This window comes from Artemia franciscana, unplaced genomic scaffold (assembly GCF_032884065.1).
Source record: "Artemia franciscana unplaced genomic scaffold, ASM3288406v1 PGA_scaffold_32, whole genome shotgun sequence".
Taxonomy (NCBI): domain Eukaryota; kingdom Metazoa; phylum Arthropoda; class Branchiopoda; order Anostraca; family Artemiidae; genus Artemia; species Artemia franciscana.
Window position 1 is genome coordinate 425,320 of NW_027062665.1, and position 21,608 is coordinate 446,927.

Genomic DNA, 21,608 nt, shown 5'->3' on the forward strand with positions numbered 1-21,608 from the left:
TTTTGGGAGCCATTATTTTTGACTGGTGAATTAGCGCAGGGACAGCAAGTACCCGGAACTTAACAAACTTATCAAAGTGGGCCGATTTTATCGCAAGGTAGCGCAGATATTGAGTGTGGGTTCTCGCGTTCTGGTAGGATTTTCGGTGAATACCAGGCGTTATTTGTCAGAACGCGTTCTTGATGCGAGACTCATGGTATATGGCACGTTGAGACTTTATGGAAGAAAACCAGAACGGTTTTTATTTCAAAAAAACTCTTGAATCTTGCACGTTCCGTACGGTCTCGGTATCAACAATATCTGGACGAAAAGAAAAAAGAAGAGCTATCCGAGAAGGGCAAAGCAGCTTTCGAAAAGGATAACCTGCGGAAGTTGCAGGAGGTCAATGATAAAAAGAAAGAAATAGAAGACCTGGAAAGCAAAAAAAACATCAAACATCAGATTAAAAAAAGAGAACAGTAGCAGATACTATACTTCAGGAAGCGACTGACAGAATGAAGAAGGCTGCCGAGTCCAAGAGTTCCATAGACATTGCCCTAGCTGTTTCTTTGCTCGAAGGAGCTGCGAAGTCCAGAACAGGTGAAAGAGAGCAGATGGTGTAATTTGTGAGAATGGAGCAGTCTCGTGCAAAGAAAAAAACTGACCTCATATCGAAATCGACGCCCAAGAAGCAGCAAGAGTGATTCCAAGTATTTTACCTGTAGCAGTCAATCGTTGGCACAGTATGTGTATCTGATTTTTTTTTTTTTTTACTTTTTTTATTATTTGTACGGTTTGTGTTTGAAGTAAATAAAAAAAAAAAAAAAACGGAAATCCGAGAAATAACGAATGTATGTGACCAAGCATCCCGCGCCATCTACTACAGATGTGGTCCCGAAGACTTCCAAATCCTATATTTGGGCTCGGGAAATCCTATAAAAATAGGACAGAGCCTATAATTTGAAACGAACCGACCTGTCCGAACCATGTCAGTCATTTATTTAAGCATATACATCATTTACCTAAATCATAGACAAAAATTTATTTAGGAATATAGCTTTTGTTTGTTCAGTAATTTAAGGATTAGTTAACTTAACACAATTTTTAATCCATGTTCAATCTACAGTGAAAGTTGTTTTTATGGAAAGTTGAAAGTTGTTTTGGGTACAATATGTTGTATCCAAAAAGTTCTGCAAATGACTTCTAATTTTCATTTAGATGCACCTATTAGCCTGGATAAATTCATTTTATTGCTTTTCTGGTTTCATCTGAATTATAAATTTAACATTTTAACACCGAATTACTTGATTGTATTTGCCAAATGTTATTTTTAAATACATCATATTAAGGACTAGTAAGTTCTTTTGTAACTTGAGACATGGAACCAAGGGTTCTATTCCATTGTTGTACAGCAGTTACTGATTTAATCCGTGGAAGATAGCAATAACTTGTTTTTATTTTATGAATAAATTGATGGTGCACCAACTATTATAAAATCGATGATAAGCAGGAAGATGGATTGAAAAGGGGCATAAGTGACAACCCAAACTATAATAGGCTTCCAACAACAAAAGATTTTATTGTGTTTATGATCACAGACAAAATTTGGTTTGTTACTAAATAATAGGAAAGATCTTCGGAAAATATTCCCATCTTGTGCTGCACCCCATTTTATGTGTTTGTTGAAAGCAGTCCTCCTCCTAAAGAGATGCTGCATCTTAGTAAAAAATACTTTGATTTTGTAAATATTTCCTATATCTTCCTTCTAAGCACATTTATTCAAAATGAGTCAGAATTTCCATGACTGGGATCCTTTTCATCATTTAGATGGTATTAACCTCCATGCTGAGCATAAATCAGCATTAGCAAAGCTGTGCCTTGTGCCTCTTTTTTGTGAATAGTGCTTTAAGTGATTTCAAATTTTAATTTTTTTTCTTGTTTCTTATGCTTATTCAAGTTTGATTTCTGTATAGAGTGTTATAACTGTGTTCTGATAAACTAAAAAAATAGTAATTGCAAAAGTTACAAATGTAAGCTACTCTAGACCCTTCTTCTTTATTTAAGACAAATTAATTTTATATTGAGCCAAAGTACAGGTCCAAAAACATGAAATACTAAACATATTCACCTAAGTGTAACAGCTAGACGGGCTTTGGCTAATATAGATGGCCTCATTACTGTATCCTGTTTTTGAATATCAGCTTTGATCAAAGTTACAATTGAATCCAATTGTTCTTTGTCCATCCTGTATGTTTGAAAAAAAACAGTTCAGAGTCCATCTGTTCCATTTCTTTAGTGAGGGCTCCATAAAACCCATGGATGTCTCTCAACTGTAAAGTAACAAATAATAACTCATATTATAGCTAAAAAGCCACATATAAAGTTTGTTTTACAAAATTACAGAACAAGACAAATTCCAAGAAATACAGACATTTTTTTGTTATATACAAATTTTATCATTTATTCTATAATAATCAGCTAATAAGAACTAACTTAAAATCTAGCAAAAAAATTTTGGAAGTGTTACCTTAACCTCAAAGAACATCTCTTTCAGATATCCTTTGTAATCTTACAACAAAGAACATAGTACAGATGGGTCTATGAGTCTGAAAAACCCTTTCCAGCATAAGATAAAGGCCTTAGATTAATTTTAAAGCTATATTTGTCTCAGAAATGGATTTTCTAAGATAGTGAGAATACCCTAATAGTCATTTTTCAGATTAAAGTAAAACAGCTGACAAAATTTGGCCTAAAGTTATTTGAGGTTATTTTTAAACAGAGGACAAGAGAAAATCCAAAAACTATAACAAAATCTATTCCACAAAATTTAATAAAAAATACCAATTGCTTTCAAAAAGGCAAAAAAAAGCTTAATTGCATCTCTCATGAAGAAAATTGGGTAGCATTTTATGCAGGTGGAACAACCTTATAGAAGATATTGTCCCTGCACTGTCTGTTAAGGTATTAAAGGCTACATTAGAAAAGAAACCATCCACAAAGCTGTAGAATTGTGACTAAGAGGCTTCTTGTTTAACCAATCAAATATGAAAGAACAGTTGGGTTAATTGTGTAAGAAGCTTCTACTTTGCATTTGGTCATTTTAATCAAGTGAGTCTATAGAATGGCAAAATATGAAATCACTCCAGGATGTGATTTAAGGGAAGTTAACTGTCTTATGCAACAATCCTTGGTAACACTCTTGCATTTAGCTTCATCTGAGCTAAATGCTACAAGGACAAATTGACCCTAGAATAATGGGGTTAGATATAGTGTTAGAATATATAAAAGTTTTTGTTTACTAATTTGGTGAGTATTTATTCTTTTTATGTCTACTTACTTCTGACCCAAAGTTGATTCTTATTACTGAATAATACCACATTAAAAAAGATCAAGTAAGTTCTTCAGTCTACACAGGCTAGGCTGAAACTTAGTCTAAAGTTTATTTAATCCTAATCAGAGTAATTCCAATGGTTGGCAAAGTCCAGGGCAAAATAGGTTCAAGATTTCTCTTGACTCAAATATAAGCACAAAAAAAGCTGTGACTTGATTTAATGACAAATTAAAAAACAATATATATACTATTTCCTGTAGGCTACTGCAAACAAACTAGAGTGAAGACTACCAAAACTTTTGTCAAACTTTCCTAATAATTGTTCACTTAAACTTACCCTCCCCCTCAAAAGTTATCTGCTGAATTTGTAAATGACAACATAACTTGGGTAGGATGAAAATATACATCAATACATCCCTTAATACTTTTTTTATTTTGTTTCATTTTTTTTAAATTGATTCTGTAGGAAATCACATTTTGATTTGTTATTTAGGAAAGTACAAAAAAAGGCATCATACTATGTAGGCTATTAAATTATATCCTAGCTAAATTATGTTATCAATTAAAAGACAAATTAGCTAGTTTTAACTCTAGTTCTCTTAACTCCTTCATTTGCAAATATATAGCCTAAATTGTATATGTTTCATACATTTTCATATTTCCTCATTTTATGTACCTTCTTAAATCTATTAAAGCTATTAAATCTATTTGAACAAAATAGGGACAATAGCAAAATGTATGAGACATATATAGATTAAGCTCATTAAGTGGAGAGATGTTGACAAAGTAAAGTAAAGTAGCCTACCTTTAGAAACCATTTAGTCTACACAAAGTAGTCTATGTACTTTATGATTTTTTACAGTTGTTTTAACAATATTATAGTATTTCCTTTGAATGGGCAAAGCAGTACATTAATATTATTTTGTGAATTAGGATGAGTTTCCTTCTATATTGTCACTGTACTCCCACATAAAAATGTTGATGACAGGCTGTGTGTTTTTAGCATCTTAAGAGCCTAAAATTATAAAAATAATGGAATTAACCCCTTACAGCATATACTGGACGCACCCACGACCTCTTTTTTTTCCTAATTCTTCTACTACGTTCAGAATTGCGTCGTCTTTCATCTAAAATAGCACCTACAATTGCCAAATCTTCCAAATCAGAATCCATGTTTGAACTTTTCAAATATTCCAAGATCAAAAATATTTTCGGCACTAACTTCGTGCTTACCCTATACATATAGACGCTTTTTGGCGTGTGAACACTTTTTCTTGGAACCTTTAACAATTTCGCTATAGGATTTTTATAAAATCTTATGCGTGTAAACTTGGCATAAACAGGTATGATCGATGTGAAAATTTTAAATGCATTTGTACCAAGTCGAAATCTGTCGCAAATCCTCCAAGAATTGGAATCTTTACAATCAAAATTATTCACGCTAAAGTATTCAAATTAAAAAAAAAAACTCGTTGAAATTCTTTATCCCTTGTGGTGAAAGTCCTTCTGAAACAACTATGCATAAGAAATAACTAAATAAGGACAAAAGACCCTAAAATCGTCGAAAAAGGTCTTGTTTAGGAGTGAAGACTTAACCAAATTAGACAAGAAATTGATGAAAGAAGGAGAATTTTGAACATATTCCATTGCATAGCTCAATTAGGATTATGTTGTGTTTATTTTGTATTCGTCGGGACAAGTACTAAACAGGTATGATCGATGTGAAAATTTTAAGTGCATTTGTACCAAGTCCAAATATGTCGCAAATACTCCAAGAATTGGAATCTGCCAAACGCATGGATTATAGAGGGGTGAGTGGTTATCTATCTTTACCACCAGAACTAAAGAGAGTTCTATCTAAAGCAGAAGATATTTATCACAGATATATTGGGAATATTGGGAAAACGCTCCATTGGCACCATCGAATGACGTCTGCAACTATCCATTTTACTAATGAATCTGGTGAGTAATACTTGGATGTAACTGCTTTTCAAATGGCATTGCCATTTGCTTGGAATGAAACGAAAGACAAAATATCATTTGAAACTCTGCTATCTATAACAGGATTGACTGATGCTGACTTGTGGAACACTTTATGGTCAATCGTAGGGCTTCCAAAACGAAAGCAGCAAGTGCTATTATATTCTCCAACGTGCCAAAGTCAGGAAGACTTCACCTATTCTAGTAATTTTCGGATCAATGAGAATTTTGCTCCTATCAGAAATGGGAAGGTTCAAAAGTTTGGCAAAGTGAATTTAATTGGGCGATCACGGTTAGTGACAGAAGAACAGAAAGATGAACTAGATAAGGCAATTATGAAGCAGAGAGCTACTATAGTACAGGTATTTGATCAAGAGTTGGATGCTCTGGAAGTTGAAACTGTTGAAAAAGAAACAATTCACCCCCAAAAGAGTTACAAGATGAATTAGTTCTGTGCTGATATTTTTGTATTTGCTGTTTATAAAGTGAACATTTCCCGACCTTATACTTTTCACTGATAGAAAAAGATATGCAATACAATACAAAAAAAACGCAAAAAAGTATTGTAATAAGCATAACTAAATGAATATAAACTATTATTGATTAAATGTTAAAAACCATTCCTTTCCAAAAATCTAATTAATAAATCTTTATCAAGTTTTAGCCGATTCGACGCGCGTCATTAAACCACAGAAAAATACCTGGCTGGAAAAATGTGGTTTTTTAGGAAAGTATAAAAAGTAAAGTTTTCTAGCTTTGGTGGTTTTGTTGTTCTTAAGTCATTTGTCGTCTAAAAAAGATATAGCATAAGTAAGTGTGATTTAGGTTTTGTTGAGCGTCTTTATAAATTTTAATGGTTGTATCGTACTTGTCCTGCATTTTCAGTTAATACAGTAGTTGAGAGATAACCTTGGATTTCCTTAGTTTGAACTCAGACAGGACCAACGCATACTTTTCTAGGAATTTGGGATCGACTGTGGTGTTGCAGTTATCTACGCCTGCGGCTGCTAGCACTGGGTGTTTCGAACCCGGAGGGCTCGCCTTAACAAGCGTTAAGGCCCCCGAAAAAGATTCACGCCAGGCAGTTGACCGTTGGGCTAGTACAGTCTTCAGGCGCAGCGAACCGAGTGACCTAAGAACATTACAGTGGTGGCAGCGGTACTGAGTTAAAAAAGGGACATCCAAGGGATAGGTCTCTTCCGTCATGTCTTTGACAGAAGAGCAGGAAAAGAAAATATCCTCTCTCACGACGGTATTAGGGATAGCAAAAAGTATTCCTGAATATGCGGGAACAAGCGACGTAGATGAGTTCATTGAAAGTCTCGAAATCTTCAATGAACTTGCACAGCCATATGACTTTAAGACTAAGAAGCAGTGTCTAGCGACTAGGCTAAGAGGAAGTGCCTTGCAATATTTTGATTCTGTTAGAGATATGGAAACTGTATATGACTGTATGAACAAATTAATTGAGACTTTTAAAGCTAGGTTTATTGAAACAAGTTCGACCGAAAAACTAAAAACAGAAGCAGTAACATTTGATAGCTCCATGAGCATTAGGGAGTATGCAGACAAAATTTGTAGAGCAGTATGTTTACAGCTAGGAAAAACTGGGGCAGATGAAACAATCCAAAAAGTACAATTACACGCATTTACGCAGGGATTGCCGAAAAAATTAATTAGACTTTTACTGTCTCGAAAACCAGATTCACTGGATAAAGCCACAAGGCTCATAGAGAGAGAAATACAAATAGATGAAACAATGAAAAAATTTGAACAAATGTCGATCAATATAACAGAAGGAGAGAATAACAGGGATCGGGGTAGAAAGCGAATAAGATTTTTTAAGGAAACTCAGAAGGACGGGTCTAGAAGCTTTTTTCGACCCAGATTTGAGGAGACAACTGGAGATTGGAAGCATTTCATAAGAAAGACAAAAGAGGAGACCAAAGGACGAATCTGAAAAGACAGGGGATCACCTGCTATTATTGCGGAAAGCCTAGTCATTGTGGTTCTGAATGTCGTACCAGAATTCGTAATGGAGACAGAGGTTACAGAGAATATGGATCCCAAAGGCAGGTAAATCAGACAAATTGTGGACCCAGAGGAGAAGAATCCAAAGGGTCTCCTCGAGGAAGGGTCAAAGGACGATTTTTCAGACCATTTAGCGCCAACAGGGACATCCCAGGACCAAGCAACAAATGCACACCTGGAAGAGATGGAGGAAATTTTGTTAGAGAATTCATCCCCAGAAACCAAAGAATGGTTCAGGCAAATGCAACAGAGGAGTCATGGGACGATCCTACACCAAGCTCATTTTGGCCAAACTACATATCAGGAAACGGTCATGGGGGAAATTTAAACGAAATACCCAGCCTTTGAGGGTCGTAAAGGCTGCGAGTCGCACTAGACCCTTATACAGTCTTCAATGTGGTGATTTTAATAATTCTACGAATTTACCCATAGTTCGATGTTTTAGTTTAAAGTGTTTTAAAAATGTACCTTGTCTAATTGATACGGGGGCTTCGACTTCAATGATCAGAGAGGAAATATTTAGGAGACTACCGTCAAATATACAAAATAAAATTCAAAAATGTACGAACAGCCTAACATCAATCACAGGTCATCAGTAGAGCATTTTGGGGGGATACCATTTAAAACTTCATACAGAAAAAGAAGGGATCATTGTGCGGATGATTATTTGCAGGAAACTGCCATTTCCATGCATACTAGGGGTGGATACACTTCGAAAATATGGTATAATTTGGAATCCGACCAGTAATGAAATCAAAATCACTAGCCCCACAATAAAAAGGGATTTTAATTGCACAACTTTGCAGGATACCGATCCTTGCCAAACATATGAATTACAGCTTAATAATAAGGTAACAATAGAGGCAGGGACTTGCATTCAGGTTTTAGCAACAACAAATACTGAACCCAATCAGCGAATAACTGCTTTAATAGAAGGCTATACGCTAGACAAATAGCCTTCTATTTTTGTTGAAAGTCAGCTTTTGACCATAGAAAGGGGGACAGCGTTCTTGAAAATGTCAAATATCAGCAATCAAAAGGTCAAGATTCCAAAAATTAAGCTAGGAGTAGCAGAACAGATTTCTCATGAAAATATCAGGTCACTTGAAAATTCCAAGTTATGGGCAAATAGCGTACAGGATACATCTTTCAATACACCACGATCAAAGCAGGAGGAATATGGCATGACAAAAACTGAATTCTTGGCACAGTTTGACCTTAAACATTTGTCGCAGAGCACCATACAGCAAGTTGGTGAGATTTTGTGGGAATACACAAATAATCATACTCAGACAATCAGACACAAGTCTGATTATGCTTAACACATTTATTTACACACAAAATACCCACAGAAGGCCCCCCGATTAGAAAGCAACCACACTAAACACCTTATCATTTACGATTGTGGCTAGATAAACAAATTAAAGACATGGAAACACAAGGGGTCATCAAAGAAGCTGTTAGCGAATGGTGTTTTCCATTGGTTATTGTGCGAAAGAAAGATAACACATGGCGATGTTGTGTGGATTTTAGAGCCTTGAACGCTGTTACAGTGAAAGATGTAATGAAATTTCCCCGCATAGATTCCATTTTGGACTCACTAGGAGGATCTAATTTCTACACTAGTTTCGATCTGATAGCTGGTTACTGGCAAATAGCACTAGATCCCGAATCCAAGCATAAGGCTACTGTCATATTAGACGATGGTAGGACATTCACATTTAAGCGGATGCCTTTCGGTTTATCTTTCAGTCCGAATTACTTCAGCAGACTCATGAATTTGGTTCTGAAAGAGAACGATCAGGAAAATGTTTCTCACACTAACACCAAAAAGAAAACAGACACACTGATCTATTTGGATGATGTCATTTTCTTCACTGAAACAAATGAAAGTCAGGAGCAAAAGTTAGAGTGAATAGTTAGGAATTTGTGGTAAAAATATTACCACAAAAATCGTCAATTTTCCTTTGAAATACATTTTAAGGGAAAATCGGTCAATTTTCGCAAAAGAGAAAAAAGTAAAAATCAAGTAAAGTCGTGGAAAAAAAGATTCAAGGAAGCTATCGAGTGGAAACAACTGTATAAGGACGTTGTGGAAGAAAATGAAATAGCTCTAACTCATGCGGATGTTCTTCTGAGAGTTATTAGGGAGAAAGTCTTCAATTAGCAGAGTTATTGTTAGTAGCATCCACAATAAGAATTTTGTGTATAATTTTACTTTCACTGACGGTAGGATGGTTCATATACAAGAAAATCAGGATTAAGAATGTTACTGAAGAGATAACCGAGCTCCAAGCATTATCGGTCACTCGTGAACAGCTCAGAGTTATAAAAGAATACGCAGATTTTGTGGGTGTAGGTCGTTAAGAAGTCGAACACATAAGAGCAAGTATAATTATTTTCGTATTTAATCTAACCTGAAACTTACTACTTCCAGATGGAGTTACCAGTTCTTATTTTCTTTTCGTTTTTGCTTCATAAAAGTTATACCGATCATAGGGTTGACAAAGGAGTCGTCTTTCGGAAGCTGAATAACGTACGACCAACCGAAGACGAATGGCAAGTAGTAATTCGTTTTGATGCATCACCTCTGTACTCGCTTCAGGGTCAAGTAAGTCTTTTGTCTAAGAACCTAGAATCCACAAAGCAAGACATGGTATCCCAGTTTCTGAAACATCCGTTCTTATATGAGTTGAACGAAACCGGAAACTAAGAACCAAATTATTTCAGCAACCAATTGCGTCCCTTTTCATGGTATTGAATAATAAAATTCATGAAATTTCTAAGGATGTCGATCATATGCTCCTTACGATGCAGAAGGACAAAAATGAAGAAAATGAAAAGGGTAATAATCAACAAGGAATTAAACGCAGTTGTTAGGGAGTTGTGGGAAATATTATCCGGATATCTTTTAGGGATGTATAGGAATCTACGTGGAAAAACAACGAGAGCCAAATCGGGAAAATCGCTAAAACTAATGAAAATTTAGTGCAAAAACGACCAAAATAATAATCACTTGCAAAAGATTGTTGATAAGTTAAACTCAATTGAAATACCAGACACCTTCAGGAGAGTATCGAATTTGATAGTACAATATTCCAACCAGAAAAAGAGAGAATATCTTTTTATAATAAAACGATGCTTCACGGATTTGTTTATTTTTTGCAATTATGCTGGTTCTTTATTTAGCTAATCTAGGAGTTAAATTTTTTGTGTGCAGTAAGTGTTCTAAGCAAAAGCTTCGAGAACAAGCGCACAAAGAACCGACTACCTGTCGGACACGTGATGCATAGATCTTTTGTGTGTGTTCATGAAAAAAAAAACGAAGCGAAAAGAAAACATTACAATGTATGAAACCAAAATTTTTTTTCTTATCTTTTCCTTCTAAAACAGTCGCACTAGTTTAAACATTATTGAGAAATATTTTTTTCAATTGTTGTAAATAATGAGTCTAAGTGTCTTATTACCAGCCTGTGAGCAATTAGTGGAAGATGTATATTTAGTGCGAGAATTTTATTAAATGGGAACAGGCAGCAACCACGATGGGGTTGGCACTTCGTTTTAGTGACGGAGCATTTCAGTTACTAAAGGGAGAATGTATAGCTTGTATAGAAAAAGGATATAGTGAAATTTTAGTTTTGGGTCCAAGTAAAAAGAATTTAATGTTTTGTTATATCCAATAATATTTAATGTATCGAATAATCTTTACCTCGTGGCTACCGCTTCATGTGTTGAGTTATATAAGATTATATAAGTATTAACTTCTGAAAGCTATATGTATAAACTTATTAATTTCTAGTTCTTTTGATCATATATAAACCGTGCTATTTTTCAGATCATACAGATGTAGGACACTTACTTATCAAAGCTATACAAATACATAGAAAGTATGCAGCATTGTTATAATCCGGCACGCTCCAAGCAAGGATAATTGAAAAAGGACAGCAATATTGACGAAAAAGGACACAAGGAATATTAGATCAAGCTAATAAGATACACTAGAGAAACTATATTCATCATAAGTAATGTCTTGTAAGGGCTATTTAACCAAACCAAACCCCATCGGTGGTGTCCCATAAAGACATTTTGAAGATCAAGCTATTAAGATACACTAGAGAAACTATATTCATCATAAGTAATACATTGCAGAAGAGAGCGTGGACGTATTCAGAAGAGCCGTATTGGTACCCGCGGTGGTTTCCTGTTCTCTTAAATTGCGGGGAAAAGGCAATACGGGTCGCGCACTTCCCATGTGATCTTCCTTAGTTCAGCATTTTCCACTAGTAAAGTCAGTGTCCAAAAACCTTCCACAACAAAAAAATCAACTCCTCAAAAGAAATACAAGTGCTCTCTCACCTATTTCAAAACAGAAAGCAACTAAAAACAAACGGAAACAATCCTTGGTATTCAAGACAGCTAACAGTTTAGAATGAAAATACTTCAATTTAACACAACAGGTCTAACCATTGATTGCCTGGTTAAGATAAAAGATTTTTGGACATAGAATCCCCAGATACTGTTTACATCCAAGAACTTCATTTGTCCCCTGGCTGTAAATTTGATATTAAAATTATACAATACATAGAAAAGATATGGTCCTTAATCTCTCTTCTCAAAAAGGTCCCAAACCAACTTATACTTGGCGATTTTAATCTTTACCATCCTATGTAGGACTCAAAACACGCTGGAGATCATCAATAATTGTTGCTATTGGATTCAATCTCTGTCACTCAGAATTCCGACACACTAATTATATCTAAGAATTTAAGAACTTATTTGCATTCCTCCAATGGTAGGAATTCAACCGCTGACCTTTGTTTTGTTGGTGGAAGATTATCTGTTAATAGTAAGGTGTCCAGGTTCTATGATAGTCTTGGCAGTCAGCATTAATCACTTATTACAGAACTGTCAAAAAGACCAGTTCTCCTTAAATCCAAACATTGCACCTAGATGAATTTTCAATGAGGATAATCGGAAATCTTGAGCAGTTAAATTGGGAAGTACGGTACCTGATCTAATTAATGATATTGATGATTTAAATGACAATTTTACTAAAAGCATCATTGATGGTTCAAATTTTTTTTACTCCAAAAACAATTAGTAAAAAGTAGAAAAAAATTATACATTTTTGGAATAAAAAATTAGAACCACTAAAAAAAGAAGTGTAATACTAGAAAAATCTGGCTTTCAGATAAAAAAAAACTTTATAAAAAAATTAAAATGAGAAAGGCTGAAGCTATTTTTAAGAAACTTGTCCTAACTGAAAGAAAAGCAGCTTGGGAAGATATTTGTAAAAATCCGTTTGATTAGTCAACCTCTTCTAAAACACTCTGGAAAAACTTCAGAAAATTTGCAGGATATTGGCATAGTGAGCAGTCTATTCAAGGGATTAAGTCTAATGATGGTTCACTTAAGTTCAAGTCATATGAAGTGGCAGAGACATTGAATAGTTATTTTGCAGGTCAATCTTCAAATAATTGTACACATAATAAATCTCTGTTTATGGAAGCTCAGTTTCGCCCAGGGTATGTCACAAATTTCGACAAAGATTTTGATATAGATGAGTTACCTTCAACAATACAGTCTCTAAATGACTCAGCAACTGATTAAGATTTGGTACACAACTTTCTTAGAGCTCTCAGAGGTTAGAGCTCTTCCATCAACTTTCTTGGTCCCTCTTCTTTACTTGTTTAATGGATGTTGGGAACGTGGTTATGCCCCAATAGCTTGGAAGTCTTCAACCGTAGTCCGAATAAATACAGGTAAAGGAGATAGTTCTAATCCAGCTTCATACCATCCCATTGGCTTAACCTCATGCATTGCTAAACACTTTGAAAAAATGATTAAGCTGAGATTTGTAGCCCCTTATTGATAATCTACTTATTGCTGAAAAAGCAGGCTTTGGAAATGTAGATCAACCTTGGTATCTTAATCACATCTTGACCATGATATTAAGAAAGCTTTTACAAGAAAGACAGTTGTATCTGCAGTCTTCTTTGACATTAAGAAAGCGTATGATACTTTGGACCCATTTGTAATCCTTCGGCAGGTTCACAAATTTAAAGATGAAAATTTTTCTGGAATTGGTACAGGGTAGTGCTTTCTAATAGGCCTATCAAAACCAGAGTTGGATCTACTAAAATAGTCTCATTAGGCGTTCCTCAAGGAGGGTTCTGAGTCTTATTCTTTTCAACATAGTGATTATTAATATTATTTTGACTGATATGCCCTCAATAAAATTTGCCTTATATGCAGATGACTAAGTCCTTTGGACTGAAGGTGCTTCTCCTGAAACTTGTCAACCCAAGCTCCAAGGAGCTATTGATAAACTGTCAATATGGCTTAATACAAAAAAGTGTGCTCTTTCTATCCCAAAAACTACTGGCATGTTTTTTCTTGGATATTTGATCATAGACAAGATCGTCCCTCAATTAATCTGACTCTATATAAATAGCACATTCATTTTGCCAGGAATTTGAAGTTTCTAGGTATTTGACTTGATAATAAGTTAAATTGGAATGTTCATATTTCTTAACTGACAGATGTACTCGAAAAACGGCTGAATTTTATGTATGCTGTTACTCGGCAAAAGTGGGGTGTTAGCCGAGATGGTCTTCGAAAACTATTCATGTCCATAATATATGGAAAGATTGAATATTGCCTCCCTGTGTATTACTCAGCTTCAAAAAAGTTAATTTTGTAAAAATGAATCAATAGTGCACCATGGCATGAGACTAATCATGAGACTAATTGCAGCTCTGTTCAATGAGGTTAATATCCCTTCTTTAGAAGAAATGTTCTTGAAACTTTCCTCTAATTATTTCATGAGAGTAAATACAAATCAAAACCACCATGTTCTCAAGAAGTGTCCTTAAATCACACATTTTTCCTGTGAAAATTGGAAGCCACATAGTAGTCCAGCCACTGTCAAGTTGACTTCCTTACTGAATTGTATAGGTGTTCCCAAGAACCTAATCTTTTCTTGCCAGACCCAGATATTCTCCAATGCTCCTAATACCACTGATAATGTTGTAGATATAAATATTCCTGGCATGGATTGCCCTAAGAATAAAACGAAAAGTCTAATCCTTTGTCAACTAAAATTATCTAAAATGGTAGAATTTTGTAATTGGAAAGATATTTACTGATGGATCAGTCTAAAAAAAGATGGAAAGGCATCCATAGGCATTATTTCTGCGTAGAATGGTTCATCAGTTGGAATTAGGGTTTCAGACAGAATTTTAATTTTTCATGCGGAATGCCTTGCTCTCCAAAAAGCTCTGGACACAGTGCCGGAAGCAGGATCAGGTGTATTTGTTACCTTTCCTGATTCTAAAATTGTTCGTTCTGATCTAGGCAAGGGAAAGTTATTCCAATCATTGTATATCTACAGAAAAAGATTCAGAAAAAAAATGTCTTCTCATACTGTTCAACTGAAAATGATTTGGGTTCCTTCTTACATAACGATTAGGGGAAAAAAATTGCTGACAGTATTGCAAAACAGGCTATTAACCATCCAATTATTTGGAAGATTGCTCCCACTGTAAATGAATCCACAAACTTAATAACCTCTACTGCAAATTCTCTTAGAATCAATAATTTCTGTATTGTAACAACGAATATATATGTTTGGTCTTTTGCAGGTTACTGTATCATATATCACCTTATCCACCCAAACAGGAAACTCTATTGTCAATCTGAGGACAGGACATGCAATGACCAGATCTTGTCAAGCACTACATCATCTTACAGATAGCAAGTCAGGCCCTTTTTATAGGTGTGTAAATATTGATGAAACAATTGACCACATTCTCTCAGAATGTCCTGTTTCACAATTGAGAGAAATATTCTAATCAGAAAAATTGAATCATTGGGCCTGAAGACTTCCATCCCTCTTTTTTTAGGTTTTAACCATGTTAGTAAAGATAAAGAGAGAAAAATAATAGAGGCAGTGGGAATTTTTGTGTCTTCAATGAGTATCATCAACAGGTTGTAGTTTCATTTGATATTATTAGGTTTGTTGCTTTTTTACCAGTCAAAAGAGTGTGATGAGAAGAGAAGATGATTTGTAGTATATATTTTCTTTCTTTGTATTTATTTAATTTTTATTTTCTTTCTATGATACTTGTTTAATGATGATGATCAAGAGGGCAAAAGCCAAGCATATTTTCTCTACAACAACAACAGGTACTATCCAATCTCCTTAAAAATACAAATAGTTTTGCCATCTAGTTGGATAATTTGATCAATCTCTTTTGCAATAATCAAATTTGTCAACTAGCTGACAAGTAAAATTACCCCAAAAAAACTATTCCTTTCTCAACTAGTTGACAAGAAATTTCTCCCTAACAACACTTTCTTTCCAACTAGCTAGAAAAAAAACATTACCTCAGAAACTCTTTGGTTAACCTTCTAGTTGGTAAGTAACTTTTCCCCAGAAAATTTTTTATTAACCAACTAACTGATGAAAACTTTGCCCCAGAAAACATTTCCTTTTCCAATTAGCTGGAAAAAGCAGTTGCCCCAGAAACAATTCTGTTAACCATCTAGTTGGCAAATAACATTGCCCCAGAAACTCTTCTGTTAACCATCTAGTTGGCAAGTAGCATTTCCCCAGAAAATGTTCATTACCCAACTAGCTTTAGCAAAAATCCAAAGTGAAGTTTTAGGTAGCCTATAAGCTATTTTAATAGGCTAGATTAGCAGTTTATCTTAATTTTAGACAAGACACAAACATAAGGCAGGATGGAGGTAACCTAGATCTGAGTAGGCCTATGATGGGACACCACCCTTTGAAAAATGGAAAAAAAATAGCATATAGGCTTATATTAACTAGTTGACAAGTAATTCTCCCCAGCAACACTTTCATTGCAACTAGCTAAAAACAAGCATTGCTCCAGAAACTCTTCTGTTAACCATCCAGTTGGCAAGTAAATTTTTCCCAGAAAAATTTTCATTAACCAACTAGGTGATGATAAACTTTGCTCCAGAAAGAATTTCCTTTTGCAACTAGCTTGAAAAAGAGGTTACCTCAGAAACTCTTCAGTAAACCAACTAATTAAAAACAACATTGCCCCAGATATGCTAACTTAATCAACTTAGCCGTGAAATCTGTTTGGACATGACTTTGGCCCTGGAAAAACAAGTTTCACTCATTAATTTCTATTGGGTGTAGTTTATTTTCTATAATATAAGTTTATGCTTGGTGGCGCTGGGGTAGTATTCGGTGCCATTAACCTTTCCTGTGGAAAAAAGCTGACGTTATTCTGGCATTACAAATTCTTTCAGAATTCTGCCATGAATACGAGATGAACAGGTATTCACAAGCTTCTTAAAAACATTATTTTTCTGCATTTTCATACATGGTGGCATAATATAAGATATTAAGATATGGTGGTATAAATGTTTTTTTTTGTTGGCTTTTTACCGTATTTTTTAAACAGCCTTATAACGCTTTTAGTTAGGATTGCATGAAACCAAAGAATGAAAACATGTGTTTTCGAAGTATCAATAAAGGCTACCAAACGAATATACCTATTTTATACGTGATCTTCTAGCTCTTTCACTGTAAGACGCAATTGTTTGGGTTTTCAACTATACTCAGCAGAACGGATATCTCCAAATTTTGATCAGATAATTTTGAGGGAAAATGGGTGTTGGAGTGGGCTCAGTTGCCCTCTAGTCCTTTTGATCACTTACAAAGGACACTAGAACCTTAATTTTCGTTCGAATGCGCCCTCTTTCGATCTTCTAGGTTCCATATGTCAATACGATCACCCCTGAACGAAAAAAATATCCCTCATAGGTCTTCTGGCAAAAATAGCGAGATTCTGCAATTTTGAATATCAGATCGTGAAACTTCTATAGCACGATTATCGGAAACGCTGAATCTGATGATGTGATTTTCATCAATGCTCATTGAATTTTGGGGGGCGTTCTCCCCAATATCAAAAATCATGTAAATTTTTTCAGGCTCCTAACTTTTGATGGGCAACTCAAACTTGATGAATCTTATGTTATTTGGAATCAGCATAATAAGATGATTCTTTTGATGTCAAAATTTTCAATATCAAAATCAAACTTGGTCAATTAAATTTACCAAGAAAATATTTTCAAAATTGAGGGGGGGGAGGCAAAACTATAAGACGGATGTCCCCTTTTTAACAGATTTCACTGAACGGGGAGCTTCATGGAGAAAAGTGACTGAGGCAAAAAAAATCTTACCTTTTTATTATATATCACTTTTGTCCCCTCATCAACTTTTTTCATCATTTTTTTTTTTGCTTTTTCTATTATTTATTTGCTGTATAAGATTATTTCAATTGGCTTACCCGACTCCAAGCTGTATTACATTACTGTAAAGATTAGGTGTGAGCACAAATAAGTTTGTTAGTCTTAACCCCAAAAATGATTCCGCTTTCCAGATATCGATATAGCCAAAATTTGAGCTCGATTAAACAACGTTAACCCGTGTCACTCGTCACTCGAAGTTTGAAAAAATCCAAATTTTTGGTCTAAAAGCCAACACGTCGAACCATAGCTCCAGAAAGGTAAATAACAAAACCCCGCTTAATATCTCAAAAGAAAGCCAATATTGTTCTTGAAAAAAATATTTTTAACATAATAAGCAGAACTGCAACTGCCTTTAGCTCCAGTGATGTGAATTGACACCACTAGGAAACAGTTTGGGAGTATACTAAGCATTTCTCGGGTTTTGACATTCTCCATCTCGGAACTAGCATTTTTTTTTATTATTATTAAAAATATTTATGAACTCAATTCTCAAACATAATGAGCCTTTTGTCAAACAGGGGAACTTTTTCTGCTATTTTTTGTTGAGATCCCTTTTCGAATTTGTTTAGATCGACTTATTATTTTGGCAATGAAAATCAGGAAGCTGTATGGTGTCAAGCGATGATACAGTGAGTCATAAGAGAAAAAATAACACATCGTGCTAATACTATGCGCTGTTTAAGCAAAAACGTAGACAATATCAGTGCCTACTAAGAGTAAAATTATAGTTATTTATTGGTTATATTATCAAAAAACAGTTCTCAATTAACTATTAAAAGAGGAAAGAAATATATCATTTTTCGATTGAATTGATTTCTTAGAGGATTATTACTGTAAGTCCTCCTTCGAGTTAATAAATCTATGAATGTTCATTACCTACTTGATTAGAAAAACAGTTTATTTTTGGTAGTTTTCTAATTGTATTATTTTATCCCGATACTCCGATAATTCTCTGCTACCCGTTCCTGGCATAAATTTCTCTATGAATTGCCCTTTATGCAACTGAAAGCCAATGTTTCTACCCAAAATCCGTTATTTTCAGTAAAAAATCGCAAAAGTCCTATTGTAACAGTAAATAATCCAAAATTTGTTCTGGAAAGCGTAGACTATTAAGAAACTATTTCCTGCTTACATATACTCGTTTTTTAATGTTGCAATATAAGCTCTTAATCCAAACCTGGCAATAAGACAGTTCAAAGAGCCTAGGCGCCTGATATGTTTGATATTTCAAAGCCAGAAAAGAAAAATAAATCATTTATTCTTTTGGGCACAAAAAGAACAAAAAACAGAATGAACTCAAGAAATGAAAATAGAATCTCATGGAAAAAATTAGTCCTCATATTCATCTTCTGTAGCTAGTGCTTTGGCTTCTTCAATTTTTTCAGAAGACTTTCCAATTTCTTAAGAAGAATTTTGTCAGGAAACAGCAACCAAGCTTTGCTCTCTTCGAGCTGACCCCGTCCTAAACTAAATAATTGGGTAGACAAGGATTTGAACCCTCGCCCTATCGGACAAAGGATCCTGAATACAGTGCATTCTTCGAGCCTTCTTGGACCTGTGGCATCGATCTCAAATTGACAGTTTTCAGGCTACTTCTTTTCACAGTCGTCACATATTTGACTAAGCTAAAAATGGGCTCGACAATCAAATTCAAAAAGGGAAAGCTTAAAAAGTAAAGTACAATTTGCAATACAACAAGAAAGACCAAAAGAAACCGTTGCTATTTTTGTATCAAAATTGTTTTTGAAACTTATTTCAACGTTTCGGATTAGTATTTTTCACAATAAAATCATTTTTATCAATGAGCAGTAATTCTCTCTTGTTTTCTCGATTTCAACCATTTCTGAGATCTGCTAGCTAGCGAGGATGCGACGTAAGAAAATCCGTAAGCAAAATATCTAACGAGCTCAATATAAAGCTTATTCTGTTTCTGAAAAAACAAATGTTTTAATATTGTCTTTTTCTTTCTTTCGTAAGCACCCATCAAAGCAACGTTTACAAATTTTGAAAAATTCGCCATCTTTTTCCAGGTTTGCAGATTTAATTTAAAAAAAATTGATTTTGGCTAAAATTTTGGTACGCAAGTGGGGAATTTGGAAGATAAAGAAAGTTATAATATTTAACAAGGTCTATGTTTTGGAGAAAAGTGCTTGACATTTTTATTCTTTGATGATTTTTTTCTTCGCCGAAGAAAGACACACATTCTCCTTCGGCATTTTTCTTGAGTGTACTATTTTTTCGCGCTGAAGAAGAGGGGTGGTTATCTTCTCGAAGTATTCACTTTGTGTGTGTGTTTTTTTTTCCAGTTTTCTCTTTTGGCCTTAAAAACACCTATTTTTGATCGTTTTCTTTCTTTATAGTGTGGCAAGACAATGGGGTTTCAGAAATTATCAATATCACTTAAGATTAGTGGCAAATATTTGTCTACAAAGATTGCAGTAATCATGGTTAGTGTGATTTTAACTTGATTGATATTGACTCCGTGTCGTTCTAGCCGTGTGGCTGGTGCGCTGTATTTGGCATCCTTTATCCGAATGGCAGTGTTTTGATTTCTGGCATGGTTGATTATTTGGTTTGGAACGGGGGTCAGTGGCATGACTATAAGATCAGTTAAGAGTCGAACTAGCTTTAAGTCAGAATCTGAAGAAATCTGAGGAAGATAGACTGGATGGGTGCTCTAAAGCACAGGATGGTTGGTCCCCAGCCCCTAATTGTCTTTCCTGGCTTAAGGGCCTTGAAACGGATATCAGCACAGCTGGTTTTTACTTTAAGGCTCTACTGCCGTATTTTCTCTTTACCTATTGATACCACAGACTCGAAACAGTGAAAAACTGGCTTGCTTTAATGAATATTGGCTTTTGACATCAGTTTTGTGATGGCCAGAACCCACATACTTTCTCAACTCCAATCTTCTACCGACTAAAGATTTTTCGCAGTAGCTTAGAAATAGAACAGACTACTCAAATAGTGCAGGTCTTACTTTATAACATACAATATCTTTTTTATAGTTCATTTTATCATGTTTCCTTCCATTGTCACCACTATTTATAAATCATTCTTAAATTACTTTGGAATCGGATAGGGCAAATGCTTTCGATGAGCCAAGGATGTGGGGTTCATTGTCAGAAAAATTATTATAATAATAAAGAACGTTTATCGGGAATTAAAATGGTACTACTTTCTTTATTAGTGTTTCCATCAGATGAGCCGCTTTCCTAAGCTATTCCCAATATTTTTTTCCCTCTAAGAAAAATTTAACTTCACCTTTGTTTTTATCAACGGCACACTATATTCTTTCTGCTAAAAATTGTTCATATTGGGCTAATGGCCAGGAAAATAAACCGAAAGAGGGGTACTGATTGAGGGTATATGCCCCCAATACTTTGAAAAACAACTTTTTTCGCCTTTTCATCTTAAAATCGAGAATAATCCTTACCCTTCCTCTGTCATTTTCATGAATTAGTGCCCCTATAGAAGAAGGGGCTTCAAATCAAGTCCTCTGTGAAAAGTTAGAGATGTTTACAATTATCTTAACAATTCGGTGATTTTTATTTTTTTTTTGGTTATTTTTCTCGAAAAAAAATGGCTATTAGACTTTTTGACTATGTTGAACAAAATGGCTATCTCAAAGTTTTGATCCGGTGACTTTGGAGGAAATGAGCGTGGGAGGGTGCCTAGTTACCCTCCAATTTTTTGGTCTCTGAAAAGGGGTACTAGAACTTTTTATTACCGTTCGAATGAGTCCTCTTGCGATGTTCTAGGACCACTGGGTCAATACAATCACCCCTGAAAAAAAAACTTTACATGTCTTGATTGCTCTTTCAAAACATATCCAACAAGTCGCTTCCTTCACAAACTCCATCGTAAGCTCTTAGAGAACGCTTAAATGAAGCATCCTATTTCTTGTTATTTGCTTTAAGAAACTGGTATCCAAAATAGCAAAAAACAAAACTTAAAAACTATAGAATTTACCCAGGCTGGTATGTTCTGGTCA

General features: G+C 34.8%; 1 protein-coding gene across 9 annotated transcripts in view; it reads right to left on the reverse strand.

Annotated features, from left to right (window-relative positions):
• LOC136041637 (uncharacterized) overlaps positions 1-16,769 on the reverse strand; it is a 30,501-nt gene extending 13,732 nt beyond the window's left edge. For 2 of the 9 annotated variants that reach the window (XR_010621077.1, XM_065726334.1), the window contains exons 1-2: positions 16,352-16,510; positions 2,108-2,309 (exon numbers count right to left, since the gene is read on the reverse strand). Coding sequence is in view for 8 of the 9 variants with exons in the window: in XM_065726334.1 (XP_065582406.1) it covers positions 2,108-2,223 (116 nt within the window). In the remaining variant the exon portion in view is untranslated. Of the gene's footprint in view, positions 1-2,107; positions 2,310-4,115; positions 4,325-4,360; positions 4,523-15,709; positions 15,723-16,351; positions 16,511-16,748 lie in introns of those variants that run through there. The other 7 variants (XM_065726340.1, XM_065726338.1, XM_065726336.1 and 4 more) reach the window with 7 other exon arrangements.
• Positions 16,770-21,608: the final 4,839 nt, after the last annotated feature.